This window comes from Macrotis lagotis, chromosome 1 (genome assembly GCF_037893015.1).
Source record: "Macrotis lagotis isolate mMagLag1 chromosome 1, bilby.v1.9.chrom.fasta, whole genome shotgun sequence".
Lineage (NCBI taxonomy): Eukaryota > Metazoa > Chordata > Mammalia > Peramelemorphia > Peramelidae > Macrotis > Macrotis lagotis.
Window position 1 is genome coordinate 109,766,901 of NC_133658.1, and position 19,071 is coordinate 109,785,971.

Here is a 19,071-nt window from a genome sequence, read left to right on the forward strand (position 1 = left end):
TTGCATTGCTGGCATGACCTTTGAGTTGTGGAAAACTGAGTACAACTTTGTGGAGAAACATTCAAGTGGCTTGATGTGATTCAAGAGACATCATTTAAGACATGTATGAGGGAAAAAGGGAGCTTTGTCAAGTAGCATGAACAAGGACTGTCGGTTATAGTGGCAAATATAAAATACTAGAAGACCTCTGATACTTTGAAGATATCCATTCTCTAAGGAGAACTTGTGGAAAGACAGAGGCAAAACCAGATAGGATGTGAAGTGGAAACCTATATGGGACAAGATTTGCACTTAAGATAGTCTAATAAATCAGTAAAATGTTGGATCGACTGAAGTACTAGCAGTTAAGTCTAACACCAAGTACATTCTGGGAGAAACAGCAACTTGGATTCTCATGTTTTTAAAAGTGTTTAATTTTCTCTTTCAAATGCCCACTAAAAGAATTCTAACCAATGAATATTTATATCAGAAACTTCTAACCATTATCAAAGAATCTTAACAGAAGACTTAAAGAGATTTATCCCATGATCACAACTAATGCAGAAATCCCTTCTAGAGAGATGATCGCACACACCACCATGTTCACAATCTAGTTGTATGTTTTGGCAGAGCAAATTTGGTAGATTTTATTGGGTCCAATTTTATTCTGTAGAAAATTTTGTATTTCTAACAGATGTTTTCATTTTATAAGCAAATATCATGATAGAAAAGTCCATACCTTCCCAGTTAAAATTTTCATTGAAAAGTCATCATGATTTTGGGGAGAGAGGAAAAGAAAACACTATGCAAAGAAACTATGCACACAGTGAAATGAAGCAGTGCCACTAATATTGCTGCTACATAGCCCTATACTATTCTTTCAAGTTTTGCTGTTTTCAATCTATAGTAACCTAAGTAGCACCTAGCTTGTTAAGAACTATATATGAAATACATTTGCACACATAAAAAAAAAACCAAAAGGGATAAGAACAAGTAAGTTCATTTGGTTTGATTAGATTATGATCAATATATCCATATACATTTATATCTGTTTTGGGGTTATCAGTAAATAAGTTTATTATAGGTATAGGCAATTATTTACAATGCTTTGTTCATTTTTTTTTTCAATTTGTCATTTAAACACAAGAGGCAACAAGGCAGAGTAAGAAGCTGGTCTCAGGGCCAGGAGAATCTGGGTTCAAATCCTGCCTCTGAGCTTCAATAATCCCTGTAAGCCTGGACAAGTCATTTACCCCTCCCTCATGATGCTTGAGGCAATTCTGTAAAAGTTGTACAGAAAAGTGCTTCTCTTGCCTTGGAAGAGGGAGTTTCCACATCTATATCAATGAAATCACAGGTCTCTTTATCATCCATCCCTATGATTTAACTATTTTTATACTTCTACTTGAATATTGATGGTAATAAGTCCTGTAGGTTCCTGCAGTTGACCCTCTCATGGTAAGGCCACAAAGACAGTTAAGATGCAGGGCTGCTCCAGGAGCCCAGGGTCTTGGACTTCAACACCAACATTTCTCACTGACCAAGCTAATCTGTTGGTTAGCTTCACTCACTGTCTGTTGGTTTTCCTCCTTCAGAATTCTCTACAAGTGTTCTTGGGTGTGATCTCAATCTCACACCAGATTCTCAGACTTCACCTTTTTTTCTCATGTTTTGTGAGGATATATGAGCCATAACTGTCATCTTCCTTTATAATTATTTGCAAATATGTCATTTTGATTTAGAAAATGTTTCTGGGGATCTTTCCAAAATACAGAGAGGCCAAATCTTAACTTTAGCCTAACAAGAGTCTAGCATAAAGTGATTTCCATATTGTTGTCTGAGATTCTTTATAAATGTGGATTAACCACCATTATAGATTAGAGCTGATTCCTGCTTTCTCTGCTGAGTCATACAAATTTAATTTATACCAACCAAGATTTTTTTAAAAGTATCTTCTAAAATTTTTTCAGAAAAAAGAAATAATGGCTTCACCCCCTGTTTATAGCATTACATAATCTGACTAGTAGTGCTCAAAAAGACTTGAGAGAATCAGGCACATTTTTTTGAAAAGAAAAGGACTCATCATCTTGCAGTATTAAATTGCTTCCTTACCTATTCTTTCATTTGAAGAATTTTTTCCCCACTTCAAAGATTATGGATTTAGTATTGTTTTTATTGAGTCTATTAATATCTATAATCTCATTTATCTTTTCAGTCTGATAGGGACAAGTAGGTATAATTATAAAAGAACAAGACTCAATTTTAGTCTAATTTATTTTGAAGTTATTTACCATAATCATTAAGTTTTTTTATATAAATAAAAAGTACTGATCAAGATAATTATTGACCAAGATCCCACAGGTCAGGAACAACTACTTTTCAGAAACCTTGCATGGATCACTATCCACTTATACAGGGTTCCAAAAACAAGTCTTAATGCAGTTTGGAAGCTATTAAGCTTCAACAAACTATGTTTTAGTATAAATAGTATTAAACATACTATATTTTTGCTCATCTGCTCACATCTCAGACTGAGAAGTTCCACATGCTGTTGCTTCTGAGGATACTGAAGTTATTTCACATTTCAAAGCTAAATTTATTTATTGCTATAATGCAAACATTTTATTACGTAGTACAATGTACTATACTGGGGGGGGGGGGGGGGGGGAGGAAAGCTTTAATTGCTTTAAAACTGTACCAAGACTTTTGGGACACCCAAATCAGTCACAAACCAGCACGTTCCTGATAAGTATTATGGTAATAAGTCCCTTAGGTTCCTGCAGCTAACCCTCTCATGGCAAGGCCACAAAGGCAATTAAGAAGCAGGGCTGTTCCAGGAGGCCAGGGTCTTGGACTTCAACACCAACATTTCTCACTGACCAAGTAAACCTATTGGTTAGCTTCACTCACTATATTCCCTCCCCACCAAAAGTCATTTAAAGGCACTTGCAAAAATTAATCTTTCTCATCAAAAAACAAACAATAAAATTCAAGTAAAATTATAGGAGGCTAGGGTTATACTATTAAAAAAATTACTAACAAAATCTAGACAAGAAATCAACCATTAACTGAAAACACAAGAAAATTGAAGCAGAACTTGCATAATTTACCTTTATCCATCCCTGCCTGATTTCAGAAGATAAACTCATACAACTATTCTAAGCTTTTTAAAGTTTACAACACACACACACACACACACACACACACACACACACACACTGTTGACTTTATTTTTTCAAATTTGAATGAATAGAAAACAAGTCTATTTAGTAGCATTTAAAATTTTTTCTTTTCTCCTAAAAAGAGAAAGGGATCAAAAGCGAACTACCTAGAAAAGTCCTCAACTTGCCCCCCCCCCCCATGCTGGCATGGAAAAACCCAATATATTTGGCATCAGAAGACCTATGTCTGGTTCAAGGGATCTACACCCCTTCCTAGCAGTATGCCTTATGGAGGTGATTCATTTAAACTCTCTAGGACTCTTTTCCTCACCTGTACACTGGAAGGGGTTAGACAAGATGCCAGTTTAGACCCTAAGGTCCCTTTCAGCTCTAAAACCAATATTTGAATTACTCTTTAAACTGTATTTGCATAAAACAGCAATTTTAAATAATTTTTCTTTTTAAAAAAAGTTCACATTAAGTTCTCTCAAAATATGTTGCTTGCCCTATTAATACTTAGAGACCTTAATTATTCTGATTCCTAAAAGTTTTAGATAACAAACTGTCTTGATTACAGTAGACAAGAAGTCTGATAGATATGATTCACCTATATTATCTTTATAAAGGAAAATTATGTCCCCTTCAATAGCAAAAGTTTTAAGTTACGTGCAGAAAACAGTCTTCATTAGTTGAAGAGGCTGATGATTATGCCACTAAACCAAAGTTGAGTAGCAATCATTTCCACACAGAACAAACAGGAAGCCTGACCTTTGGTTCATACCTAATGACACATTTTGTAGAAACTTTCTAAATTTCACAATATCTCTACTCAAAGTCACCTTTCACAACATTTCTGCTCAGTCATCCAGTCTCTGACTGATACATTCCAAACGCTGTTGTTTCTGTGGATTCTGAAAAGTAATGCCACATTTCAAAGCTATACTGGTTCACTCATATATGCAAATATTTCCATACCTATTATACATAATACATAATATACTGTACTATGTTTTGGAAAAGGTATAAGGATAAATAAAAGCATCTACCTGGCTCTAAAATCAAGCATGGCATCTCCTCATTACTGTTCTTTTGCACATGTTCTATGTAGAAAATATACTACCCCTAAAACAAACAAAAAACACAACAAAAAAACTCAAAACCCCCACTCTTTTATTCTCGTGGAGTAGCTGTATCCTAGGGTTTCCTAACTATAAGATCCTATTATGTGAAATTTTAAAATATCTTAATTGTTTTTTAAATTTAAAAGTTATAACTAAGTTATATTGGAAATTCTCCCCAGGAAAATATTTTATACTACTTTTCAAATACTCCAAAGAAATCAGTAACAAAAATATGCATTTTATGTAAAGGGGAGATGATGGTACAAAGGACTTTAAAGCAAATTATTAAGACAATGACTCACATCATCCTTTAAACAAAGTGTCATGGAATAATCAGGATCTAAAGAAATACACTGTTCTTGGTTTATTGTGCAGCCATGAGCCTTGCATCAACTTTGTCCAACTCAGAAATAATTTCACTGAGACTCAATGGCCTGGTAGCTACAGTTCCAATATGAATCTTCTGTGATGAATAACAGAGGAGTAGAGAAATAGTAATGGTAATGATAATAAACTTGCATTCCAGTTACTGTAAAATGTACAATGTTTTCCTCATTTTAAGATAAGAAAACTAAGGAAATGTTAAGTGAACTGCCCAAAATCACTCACAGCTAAAAATATCAGAGTAACAAATTGAAACTCCCAACCTTCTGACTTCAGAACCAGAACTCTTTTCATTACACCACACACATACTTGGGAAGAAAAACTTCCAAAAAGTACATGAAAATGGTTAAGTTGTACATACAGCTAAAAACATCTGCAAAGAAAATGTAAACCTAATTTTGTTCTTGAGAAAACTAAATGTCCACTGCTAAAGACTTCCAAAAGTGACTGTCACTCAATTTCTGAAAATTAGCTCATGCTTTGGGGAGTAGAGGTAGCTATGTGAGACTCTAGATAGCAATGTATGACAAGAATAGAAAAGGATTAAAAATACTTAGAAGGTTTCCCTAAAGTGTTTTTAAGTGCTAAAACCTGTTTCACAGTAAACCTCCTGTCCAATAAAGAGACTTTAAAAGTTTTCTCAACTGGTCTTTGTTTATTTTTCCTTATCAAAGTTATTACCTCAATAAAATTTACTGCATTTCAAAAGTCATCCCTTCAGATACCAAGCACACCCAATCTTTTATAGGGGGATCAAAATAAAGTAGTTGGACTCTTCACAAATAGCAATATTATCTCACTTGTTTATTAACAAATCTCTGTGTTCATGACAACCCTGTAAGTTAAATATTTCAAGTATTATCAAGTATTATTATTTTACAGATAAGGGTTTGAAAGAAGTGACTTGCCCAGAGTCACACAAGAAGGAATAAAACCCTGGTCTCCCTAGCCTTACAGACTGATCTATTTTTTTCTTGCTAGTAAAGTTTCAGCTCTTTGAGGTGGAATAGAAATGAACTAAAGGTGAGCAAGTCTCTGAAGAGGGCAAGCAGTAAAAAGGTAGCCATCTACCAAAAGGGAAAAAAATCAAAGACTGGAGATCTAGGTCCTAGTCTTGTGAGGTTCCACAAATCTTTTTACTATCTGTGTATTATGAGAAAAGGCATTTGGCTTACCTAGGTCTCAGTTTCTACAACTATAGAATGACATAACTGGATTAGACAATCTCTTAAAGATCCTTTCCAGCTCTAAAAGTCTATGATTCTATGATTAAGATGAAAAAAAAAATGGATTTACTGTTTACAACTTGTGTAGGAGCTGCTTTTCCCCAGTTATAGAAATTTACCATTTCTTAAGATTATGTAGATAAACCCTATTATTAAAATTATGGCTTTTCACAAAGGAATTTTAAGTTAAATGTATTTTTTAATCTACATATTTTCCTTTACTTACAAAAGAAATACAAATCAATGGAGAAGGAAATGGCAAACCTCTCTAGTATCTTTTCTAAGAAAACCCATGGGGGGGGGGGGGGGAGGTGCAGCAGCAGCTAGGTAGCACAATGGATAGAGCACTGGCCCTTGAGCCAGGAAGACCAGAGTTCAAATTCAACCTCACACACTTAATAATTACCTAGCTGTGTGACCTGGGGCAAGTCACTTAACCCCACTGCCTTACAAAAACAAAAAAAACAAAAAAGAAAACCCACATGTGGTCATAAAGAGTCAGACAACTTAAAGGACTGAAAATACAAGTCAAATCTCATAACAAAAATCTCTGAAAAATGAAAGTATTAGCGAGTCTTAGAATGAATAATTTAAAAAATACTTGATAATATTTGATGGAATACTTAATAAAATTCAGTTCTTTCAGTATTGTGTCCAATTGTTAATTGATTATCAAAGATTTCTGAATACCAGAAGGTAAAGAAAGTTTATACAAGTTTTTAAAGTTATGCTTCTTAGAACATTCTGTCTCACTTCTTTGTTCCTACTTTGCCATTTTCACTACACGAGTGACTAGGTCTGGGGACCATTCTGTAGTTTCAGTTGTTTTACTAGTTTATATAGTAAAAAAAAAAAAAAAAAAAAAAAAAAAGGCAAGGTGCAGAAAGTTAAAGATGAGTACTTTACTAGAAAGCCAGGGCTATGCTTAGAAGCCCAGCTCAGCAGAACTAAGGATCAACTCCATGACATGATAAAGAATAAAAGAAGGACTTTGTGGACTCTGAGACATAATGAAGATAACTGAGTGAGAGGCCAGAGATCTGGACTTGGAGACAAGAAGACTTCAGTTTAAGGTCTGCTTCTGAGTCACAAAGGAAAAGTCCCAGAACTTCTCATGGCTTTAGGCAACTCTCGAAGACTGCAGGGTTACAGAGAAGCTGCTGACCATATCAGCAAAGGAAGCTTCCTCATTCAATCCCTCTAGTAATGAAATCCCTTGTCAAGAGCATGTCCTCATCTCCTTACAAAAGGTAAAGGTCAATTGGAGTTGAGGTATTATTTGGATCTCCTATATTAGTGGCTTTTATGACTAGAATTACAACCAGCTAGTAACCAAATATTAAATAAGAAATGTGTGTGCAGAATCAACAAACCTACCTTCAAAGAATCAACTAAATCATCAACTAAGAAGAGGCGTCTGAGCTCTTTGATTGTGCAGTTGACATGACCAAGAGCAGAACTGCTGTACTTCTGAACCAATTCCTCAGAGACTGCAACTTCAGAATCCAAGTAGGCCCTGACAAAAGAATGCAACACAGTTAGTCAACTTTATCAAGTTCAAAGTTTAAAAGGCTTAATATTCATTAATTTAGTATCAAATATATCCAAGAGAAAGCACACTAATAAACAAAATTCTAATACTAAATAAACTTAATACTTCTACAGGAACCACAAAGAAAGGGTTTTTTTATGGTCCATTGTGCTAGGTGAGCTTCATTCATGTACTGAATCATTTTTAAAAAATAAAATCTCAATTCTTTGAGGTGGAATAGAAGAATATTTACTTATTTCCAAATTACTCCTAAATCATACAGAATGAATCTGTCACTAGATAAATTTCCAGAAATAATTGCATGAATAATGAATATTAATGTCAATAAATAGAAATAAATATCAACTCTAGCAGAACAGTTCAAATAGATGTTTTATGTATTCATAATTCAAAATTGTTGGATTTTTAGTTTAATTTTAAGAAATAATTTTAAAAAAAGAACACATGTTCTACAGATCTTATGACAATGGAAATACCAGTATTTCTAATAATGCCAAAATAAAGCAAAGTCTCAAATATACAATATGCTATATTACAAAACATATGCCTTGTATGAAGGCGATCATCTCACCTGAATGGGTGACCTTCCTCAGATTTCTGGATTGCCTGGATCACTCCCTTGTATACCCTGAAGCTGATAGTTAAAGATAACAGGGCCAAAGCAATGTATGCTGTCACACTCACAATGCTGAATACTGTCAATGAAAGTAGCAGGAACAAGCTGGCACCAAATACCACTCCAGTCTTCTTAATGTCTCGCCAATAAAGAAGATCAACAACTAAAAATTTTTAAAAAATCTAAAATTAGCATGTATTGCTTTATCTATTGGACAAGTAATGTTTAATCTATAAAAATAACAAGAGGAAGGGAAAGACACTATACATATATAATATGCACACACATATATATATACACACATATACACACATATTAGTAAACACGTTTACAGATTCAAGATAATTGCCAGCAAATAGATATACATATATTATATATCTTTAAAGTTTCCAAAGCTCATTAAAAATATTATGTTTTTAACCTCACAACAATCCCATTTTATAGGCAAAGAAACAGAGATTAAGTGACCTGCCCAGGGTTACACAGCTAATGAAGAATTATCAGAGGTCACATCTGAATTCAGGGCTCAACTCCAGGTCCAGCTCTCCCCACCCTACTGCAGAATGAAATCTTCCCAAATGAAGTTGGCAGCTGTAGTCAATAAGAGCCTTATCTATTAATTTACTCATTACTAATGGACACTCAAATCTATGATGCACATTTCCTGTGACTAAGAGTAAAGACAGGTAAAAATTAAATCAGATGTTTTCCTATACCCTTGCATTCTATATGAAAAGACTGGGCAAAAGTTGTTAAAACTGAGTTTATTAAATTTCAATTACCTGAGTAAAAATGTTGTTGTCTCATTGTCTTAGAAAGAATACTGATTAAAAAAATTAGTCTATAGAAATACCAAGGTATTTGCCTGTGAACAGATAATACATAGAATAAGGATTATAGGCATGTCCTGAAAATTTTGGTTGGGGTCAATCAATTACTTATCAACCTTTAGACCATGCAAATAAGATAAATCCCTCTTCCTATTGGAATCTCGTAGTTATACTAAATATCTTTATCTGCCAAGGGCTCTTCACCTCACTTCCCAAAATGTTAGTATTGCTCCATCAGGATCCATGTTCTCCATCCAACTCCACAGATACTCCCTTCCTATTCCTTTATGTTAGATCCCACTTCTTGCTGTAGTTTAGTAATTTCAGTCATCCCCTCTTTGTGACCCCATTTAGGATTTTCTTGACAAATATACTGCCATTTCCTTCTCCAGTTTATTTTGCAGAAGAGGAACTGAGGTAAAGAGGGCTAAGTGATTTACCCAGGATCACAAAGCTAGGAAGTGTCTGGGATTAGATTGAACTCCTTAATCTGAGTTTTGATTCCAAGCCCAGTGCTCTATCCATTATACCACTTAACATGTACCCAACGATGGTAACAAGGTCAGTCAAGACAACCGTCCTTCCATTCACTCACTCACCTAGACTCAATATGTACTCCAGGTACACTTCATTATTCCATATTTCTTTCTCTCTCAAACCCTATTACTTACTCAGTAACTACCTCCAGGAATGTCATAAATAGCTGTCTTGCCAGAATTTTTAACCTTAGTTTGTGAATTCCAATTTTTGAAATTTGTAGTCCATTTATTCATAGAAACATTGTTATAAATGTTAGTTAGGTCTCAAAGTCTGCTCCCCCCCCCACCAAAGCCTAACATTATACAACCCAGATGACTCTATTTTTATGAAACTAAGCATTTACAGACAGACAGAAAAACCACATCTTTTCTCCTATCCTCTCCTAATCCATGCCTTCAGGTCCAATTTACTGCAATGCTCTTTTGGGAACTGGGTAAGAGATTTTTATAAGGTAGAAATTAGGATAGGTGGAAGGAAAGGGACAAAACACAGTTCTAGAAGTAGGAGGATAGGAATATAGAAGACATATACACTGTTTCTTTTTACCTTGTCTTAAAGAGGTGATAAAAAATCTATCAAAAATCTTGGACTCTATTAATATGTTTTTCATGGCACTTTTTAAAAAGGTTTCAATATTGATGGGGGTAAAGAACTGATAGGAATAGGGCTGCAAAAAGATGAAGAGAGAGAGAGGGGGCATTGGGATGTGAGAAATAAGAGTAAAAGAAGAGCCTGAGTGAGATAGAAATAAATGGGTTAAATGCTTTGGAAAAGGCAGAAGAAAAAGTAGCAGCAGGAAGGAAAAGAGAATTTACAAACCTGAATCTGGCTTAGAGGACCAGTAGTATCAATACCAAAATCAAGGAAAAACTAGGCATTTAAGTCAGATCCTGTCTCTAACAGAAGAAGCCTGATATTCTAAGGTAAAATGTAACTGAAAATGACTATCTAAGCAAGGTTCTTTAGAGTATTTAAGCAAGGTTTGATCTATAGGTATTTTCTTTGTTTCCAACTAGCCTCTTAGTCTCAAAGACTTAATCAGAAACAGAAGACAGAGGAACAGAGAAAAAAAATCTAATAATGATACTACCTGAAACTTATTTTGAGTCCAATTAAATCAATATTTATTATTACTATGGAATAAAATTTATGCCATTTCATTTTTGAAATTCTGAAAATATAAGTTGACATGCTATGGTTTGATTTCAATTAAATTTCTTGTTCTAGTCTGATCTTTTAAAATCCTCTCATGTCCTTCATAACCAATAGTGTTTTTCAAAGATAAAAATCTAACAAACTATACGTCTGTGAAACTGATCAATAATTTATGTGATACATAAGAAGCAAAATCTTTTCTGGAGTAAATAGTCTAGCATTTAAAGTTGTCAGTGCATTGAAATCTTTTTTCCAAATTAAGTTTTCCTGAATAGAGTAAATGCAGCTGCCTACATTTGGTAATTACAAACTGTCATCTAGCCTAACTAAAAATAGTTCCAGTTATAAGTATACCTTAAATGCAAAAGTTATCCAATTACATTTTGTCTTAAACCAGCCCTTATTGAAGTCATTTAAGTTTCATCCTAAAAATACTTAAGCATCAATACCCCCCCCCAGTGCAAGTCTCAAAAGGAAAAGGTAAAGAAATTGAGAAATTGTAAAGAATGAAATCTTTCTCAGTACTTCTGGCAAAGATAGAATGCTTTGACTGATGTATGATGAATAGTACCTGATATATGGTATAACTGAAGTCCAACCATAAATCGCATAGAATTCATTTTGCATTCTGAATTCTACCAATGTGTAGCTGAAGAGAGATTCTCTAATTAAAAGCAGTCAGGAAAATATTCATAACAACATTTTTTTTTGCTTATATGGTAGTAAAGAACCAGAAACAAAATAAAAGTCTATCAACTTAGGAAATGACTAAACAATCTGTGACCCATGAACATAATGGAATATTAATTCACTGTAAAATTGACAAATGGGACAAATCCAGAAAAATCAACGAGAATTATATGAAATGAAGCAATAAATTAGTGAAGGAAAATAATGTATAAAATAACTATAACAACGAAATGGAAATAACAAGAACGAAAATTGTGAATTTCTCTTTGCATTATTCAAAGAAATTGCATTATTTGCAATTTCCTAAAAGTAACCCAACTATTCTCCTTCCTGTTTAATTCTAGACCCACCCCCTTAATCATTTATTTCTATGAATGCACAAGCATCACATGTGGTCTACACAACTATATATCATCATCTGGTAAATAGATATTATCTATTCAATTCCAATACAAAGTATGTATAACTAAACCAGAAGTCTAAAATGATTTTAAAAAAAATCAACTTGCTCACAAATGCTTGACTTACTTTTTTGTCAAGACAGAAATCCAAAACAATCCAAAAATATTTATTAAATACTTACCATGGGCCAAGCTCTGTGTTACACACTGAGAATACAACGAATAATAACAAAATAATTAACAATAAAAAGATAGCCCCTGCCCTCAAGGAGACAGAAAAGCTGGGTGGGAGAGACCAAATAGGGGACTCTGTGCTCCTCTCACGTGCTGTCCAAACCAGGTTAAAATATTATTGGGAAATTTTTAACAGAATAGATTAAAAACACATTAAGTATTATATTAAATCAACATTAGGTCTAAAGGGATAATTCTTTTGTACAGCTTTATGGGCCGCATTTCTACTTGATGACACTGCTGGCTTAGGCCATCTGTAATAAAGAGAAGTCCATCTTGGAAGAAACAATTGTGAAACCACTGAGGAATCTATTCTCCAAATACCTGAAGGAGGGGAATATACCAATGGTCAAGAGAAATGGAGACCTTAATACCAGAAAAGTGAAAGAACACCAACTACATACTCACTGATCAATTTGTTTATCTTTTCAACTATATAAAAATCTGTGATAATCATCCACATAGCTATACCTGGTAAGGCTATTTGTAAATAACAGTCTTTTGCAACCAATATTCCATAGAAAGAATTTTTACCTTCAGGTAAATGACTCTAAGATATAGAGAGTTAAAGATTTCACAGTGCTTATTGTTGATGGTTTTTTTAAAAAATGATTTGGTAGAATAAAAACAGCACTTAAAGGTTCTCTTCCACAAAATGTCTATCATCATTCAATATCCAAGAAGAGACATAATCTTGAGCTATGGTACAAATTCCCAAAGGACATGGAAAAAATAGCATAAACTGAAATGTATATAGTACTTTGTTTAATTAATATTGCTATCATTTATATAGTGCTTTAAAATTTCCAGTTTTATAATTATTACCATTTGATCTCCACTAAAACCCAGGGAGAAAGGTACTATAATTATTATTTTACAATCGAAGAAATAGAGGCAAAGGTCAAGTGACTTGCCCAGTGTCACACAGCTAACAAGAGTCTGAAACTGGATCTGAATTCAGATCTTCTGGAGCCCAGATCCCATGTTCTACATACTGAGCCACCCAGCTACCTGTTTACCTGAATGATTACATCTAAATACATCAACCCGTAAGGGAAGTATTACCAACATTAATATCCCAATTTGATCCTCCCCAAATGAGGAATGTAAGAAGTTCAGTATCAGAGATAGGATTTAAACCCAGATCTCTCTTGAGAAGTTTTTCCACTAAATCAAACTGCATTCTCAGAAAGAGACTGGTTATAGAAATAACTAAGTCATTATGAAAAGGATATTCCAAAGAGGGCAGAACTTATGTTTTCTAAAACTATTCCTTCCCCTGGAGGGATTTGCATGGACTGATGCTGAGTGAGATGAGCAGAACCAGAAAAACACTGTACACCCTAACAGCAGCATGGGGGTGATGATCAACCTTGATGGACTTGCTCATTCCATCAGTGCAACAATCAGGGACAATTCTGGGCTGTCTGCAATGGAGAATACCATCTGTATCCAGAGAAAGAACCGTGGAGTTTGAACAAAGTTCAAGGACTATTCCCTTTAATTTAGAAAAAAAAAAAATACCTTATTGTCTGATCTTGTTATCTCTAAGACTTTTTTGTTTCCTCCTTAAGGATATGACTTCTCTCTAATCACATTCAATTTGGATCAATGTACAACATGGAAACAAAGTAAAGACTGACAGATTGCTTTCTGGGGGTGGGGTGGGGGGAGGGAAGTAAGATTGGGGGTAAAATTGTAAAACTCAAATAAAATCTTTAATAAAAAAAATAAAATAAAATCATTGCTTCCCAGAAGTCCAGGCAAACTCATGACAAAAGTGACTGAATGAAAATAAATTAGAAATCACAACTTTGGGGAGGCTAGGTGGCAGAGTAGATAGAGCACCTGCCCTGGAGTCAGGAGTACCTGAGTTCAAATCCGGCCTCACTTAATAATTAACTAATCTGTGTGGCCTTAGGCAAGCCACTTAACCCTAATGGCCTTACAACCCCCTCCCCAAAAAAAGAAATCACAACTTCACCACATGCCTTTAACTCCTTGATTGATTTCTGCCTTATGGCTAGAACTTTATCTGTGCTTACTGGTGTATGGCATTAGAGCACAACATAAGACTTATGTTACAGTGCTTCACAGACAGTTGCCAAACATACTGCTCCATTAAGGAAAATACACTCATTAGAATCATAAAACCAATTCCCCACCTCCATATTTTGGAAGATACTAGTAACTGTTTCAATTTCAATAAATGACTATCTAATTCAGTGTCAATACCATTAGATATGGTTACACTAAAGCACAGGAAGGAAAAATTTATCCTGTCTTCATTTAATAGTCATATTTTTCTAAAAGAACATAAAATTTCCATCAACTTTTATCTCAATTAAAATTTAATGTATTGTTATTTGTACAAAACAATGTTAGCTGATGTATTTTTCTAGATTTCTTTTTATTTCTCCCTTCACCCTATTATTTTCCAGTTTCATTTCATAAAAAGCTATCTATAAACAGGTCATAAAGTAATTGAAGATTTTACTTTCTACATTGTTCTTCTCAAATATAAAGTATTAAAAAAAGAGAAAACAATCAATTAAGATAAGGGGCATTGCCACAAGTTTGAGAGCAAAGGTCTGCTTGCTTTTCTCCCTCCTATCCACTGGGCTCAGGACAATATTTAGCACAGTGAAAAAATTAAATTTGCATTCAATTTTCTAAATCTATCATCTGGATTAGGTACTTTAATGATACTGAATCATATAGTTCCTTAGCCCAGATACAATATTCACCAACTTTCATTTATAAAGGTAGCTCTCATTTATACAAACATGAAATTTCCTTCAAAAAAAGCATTTCTCCATTTTGTTCTGCAAAAACCCTGATACTTCTATTTATCAACTACTATAGAATTTTTGTGAACTGGTACAAAACTTCTTGAAATAATGATCAAAAAACAAGGAAATAAAGGTCAAGTTAAATAAAAGTGTTCAAGTTATATTCTGCACTACTAACTTAACAGAGGTTGTTAGTTCACAAGGGAATGAAAGGCAAGTAAACTCTGAGCATGTTGACTGTAGTGGGCAGAATGTCAAGCTTGCCATCAAGAGGATCTAAAATTCAAACTCTGCTTGTACACTTATGATAACTGTATAATCCCAAATGAATCACTCCCTAGGATTTATCTAGATGTCATGCACAGAATGAGGTTTGCATAGCAGAGAAAAGTTCCCTACCTAAAATAAATGTTTTAATTAAAATTCTTACTGTCTCATGATTCTCTCTCTGTACATATATGTAATATATATATAGTTAATCTGTAAAGTTTATTGAGAATATAGACATATTATAACTCACATAAAGACATTAAATGTATCGACTAAAAACAAAAAACCATATATCTAGTTTTTTTTAAAAGATAGAATCACTACTCATCCCTTAATCTAAGTCTCAGATATTACCTAAAACATTTTTTACATTATATCACTGGGCAATATAGCAGAGTCAAATACTTTGACCTCAGCTCAGTTCTGGAACAGTGTGAGAGAGAGGGACCCCCCCTATCCTAAATATCTGCCCAATTAAACCTCGGTTCAAAGTACAAAGAGTGTGTGTGTGTGTGTGTGTGTGTGTGTGTGTGTGTGTGTGTGTGTGTACTGAGCTGTTTCTCATTCAATAACTCTTTCCCCTCTATTCAAATGGGGGGTAAATCCAAGGGGCAAGGGAATAAAAGAAGAGTTCAGGGAGACCCAGAGGACATTCTGAATTCCATACACTGACCAAATGTTCTTTCCAAGGCCAAGAGTATAACTAATCCGTAAGGATGGATAAAAATTACACTCCTGCCCCAGGAAGCAGCTTTTCCTGGACACTCTTAAGATTTTAGTATGACTGGGACACATGTTGAATAGCAGAAGTTGTCAAATCTGCCTCTTCCACACTGGTGTCATATATTCATAACATTCAATGCAGAGCAAATTTCATAGAAAAAATCTAGTCATTTCATACAAATATAAAAAATTTCTTAATGTATGATTACTAAAAATCTTGCTATTTAGGTTCAAGTAGAAACACAGTAAAATGGAAAAAACTGCCTCACTGTCACTGAAAATAAGAAGTCACTCAAGTACTATAATGTAAGAAAATTGCAGAATATCTGGGATTTGTGTCATATACACAAGTTAAATTACTTCTCAGAAATTCAGTTTTCTCATCTATAAAACGAGAGGGCTAAGTCAATTTGGGAAGGGCCAAACAAACTATGGCACAAGAATGTAATGGAATACTATGAGAGTGGAAGAAATAATGAATATGAAGCAGAGAAAGATGCATAAAAACTGATGCAAAGCAAAGTAAGCAAAACCAGAAACACAAAGATACACAAGGCCAACATACAAGAAAAGAAAAATAAAACAGAACATTATTAAATCACAAAGACTAAGCCTTACCCCAAAGATGAAAAAAGAAACTACATCTCCCTCCCTTCTTTGCAAGGTGTGTGTGTGTGTGGGGGGGGCGTTTAGGAGGTATATCTACAGGTGTGAAACTACATCTACTATTAGTTGATCAGGTTGTTGAACTGCCTTTTCTCCCCCCCCCCCCCCCCCCCCGGGAAAGAGTATGTTCACATTTGTAAATGGTGATATTAAAATGATGTATCAATAATTTTTTTAAATGAAGTTGGACTGAACAGAATTAAGGTTCTATGATTCTAAAACACCAAAGTTTTCTAATTGTTTACTAGTCAAGAATCTGAAGAAAAATTGAAAATCTCTGCATTCTTCTTCCTTCATAAAATGTTGTTGAAAAACATTCAAATGCTTAGAGAAATCATCACTTTCCTCTCTCCCTAATATATTTTCCTAATCTTTCCTGTGTGATCCAAGTCAACATTACATGAGATATGATTTTAATCAACTTATTACTCTATATGAAGGTATTTATAAAGCACTTTACTTTGTGCAAAACAATGACAAAACTGGCTCTACTTCCTGCTGCCTCTCTTGGGTTTCCCCAAGTCTGTGCTCAGCCTTAAAACCCCAGGGCCTGAACAATTTTATGTGAAACTCCTCAATCAATACCACCAGCAACAGCAGGACCACGCTAGGACCCCTCAACTACTGGGTCCACAGCACATGCAAGATCTCATCTGACCCACAACCTCACTTTTCAGGTGAGAACACTGAGGCAGACAGAGGACAACATTGGAGGGAGTGGCTAAGCTGCCAGCCACTGCCCTCGCTTCTCCTTCAGCAGTGCTACCTCCCTGGTAGATACTCTACACTCAGATAATACACTGCACCTTAACCTCGACAAACTAAAACTAAATTCATCATCAACCCTCTAAAGCTAGTTTCAGACCCTAGTTTTCCTATCAGTCAGTCATAGAACTTATAAAACAGCCACCATGTGTCAGGTACTCCGCTAAACCCTGGAGATATAAAAAGAAGCACAAGAGAATCTGCACCCTCAAGGAGACTGCAATCTAATGGGAACAACAGACTGCAACCAGAGATGCACAAACACATTACATGCAAGATAAAGAGGAAATACTGGAGAGGGTAGAGGGGCTGGCCAAGGCCCTGTGTCAGATAGATTTTATGTGGGACTTACAGAGGGTCAGCAGGTGGAGATAAAGAAGCAAAAGCATTCCAGATATAGGGGACAGTCAGAGAAAATATTAGGACCTAAAAGATGGAATGTATTGTTGGTGGAACAACCAAGAGTCCATGTCCTTGGATTAAAGAATAAGTGGTAAAGAGTAAGAAGACTGGAAAGGTAGGAGGGGGCTGGGCTAGGAAGGCCAAACAGAGCAATTGTATTTGATCCCGGAGGCTTTAGGAGCCACTAGAGTTTACTGAACTGTGGGGGAGGGGAGAAGAGTGACACAGGAAAATCTTTTTGGTGGTTAAATGGAGAATGGATTGGGGTGGGGAGAGAGGCTGGCCAGTCCCCCAGCAGGCGATTCCCCAGATGGGCTACTGTCCAGGCATGAGGTGATAAATGTCTGCAGACTAGAGTGGTGGTACCTTTGTTTTATAATACAATCTCCAGGGCCTAAAAACTTGTCATTTCTAACTCCTTCCTAGGGCCATATACTCATCTGTCCTTCCTTTTCCGACGTCCACCTGCCCAAGAGACTCCTGTCCAATGCTCTTTCCACTATACAATTCCAATCTAATTTCCCAATATTCTACAAAAATAGCCTAGTAAAGCCAGATAATTCCCCCTTTCTTTCTTCCTAATTCTTACCCTATTTCTCAATGCTCAGCTAGAGTCTCAACTTCTTATAATTCCTATAGTACTTTAATGACTGAACTACTCATTTGACATTTATCAAGCACAAGTATTATTATTTATTTTCATATATATCATTTTCCCATTAAGTCATCCTCTTGAGAACAAGAATCATTTCTTAAACATTTTGGGTATCTTTAACCACCTCATGCATTTCATAGCCTCTCGATAAACAATCACCTTATAGACTGAAATAATAGCTATATAGATTTCATTTGTCACAGACATTTCAGCTAAAGTGTCATGGTTTTGAGATCATGTAACCCAATCTAGAAATGAGACTGAGTCACTCAAAAAGGAATGAAAATCCAAGGCCAAGATTTTAAGAACAATACATATTAATAAAATATATTACTCTCAAAATCTTTGAAACTTTGGCAATAATAACCTAGTTCCCTCAAAATTAAAAGTGTAATATGCCAATGGGAGGAGGAATTCAGATATTTTGTTTGCAATAGCTCTTCTACATTTCAAACTCTAAGTTCTGTCATCAGAAGCAATACAACCATAATACTGACCAAAACGGTGGAGAAAAAACATAGCCCTATTCTTTTTTTAGCTCTGCCCACAAAGTAAATGCTTCCTATGATTATGCCAACCACTCTAAAACAATAAAAGTATTTTCATTTGGATCCAATTTTTATATGCATTTAGGATGGAAAGATCTATAATCATCAAAAATCATTAATTAATCCTACAAAGCAGGAAATGACCTATCCAAATCCCAAGATAGGACCTTTGACTACAAATCATCCAAAAGGCAAGCCAAGGGTCTGATTTGATATATATATAAGGAAGAATTCAAAAACTTTTTGGATTCTTGGCCTCACCAATGTAAGGTTCAGAAAAAAGTTATTAGCAAAGATAATCTAAAAATTTAAAATGTTATTAAATTATTAAAGATGGTGAAGTCATTTACTCCAAATTAT

The 19,071-nt window shown here is 34.8% G+C and overlaps 1 protein-coding gene across 5 annotated transcripts in view; it reads right to left on the reverse strand.

The window, feature by feature from the left end:
* RTN4 (reticulon 4) overlaps positions 1-19,071 on the reverse strand; it is a 140,231-nt gene that overhangs the window by 10,271 nt on the left and 110,889 nt on the right. For all 5 annotated transcript variants that reach the window (XM_074206293.1, XM_074206283.1, XM_074206275.1 and 2 more), the window contains 2 exons: positions 7,996-8,203; positions 7,250-7,388 (listed from right to left, as the gene is read on the reverse strand). In XM_074206293.1, coding sequence (XP_074062394.1) covers positions 7,250-7,388; positions 7,996-8,203 — 347 coding nt within the window. The remainder of the gene's footprint in view (positions 1-7,249; positions 7,389-7,995; positions 8,204-19,071) is intronic.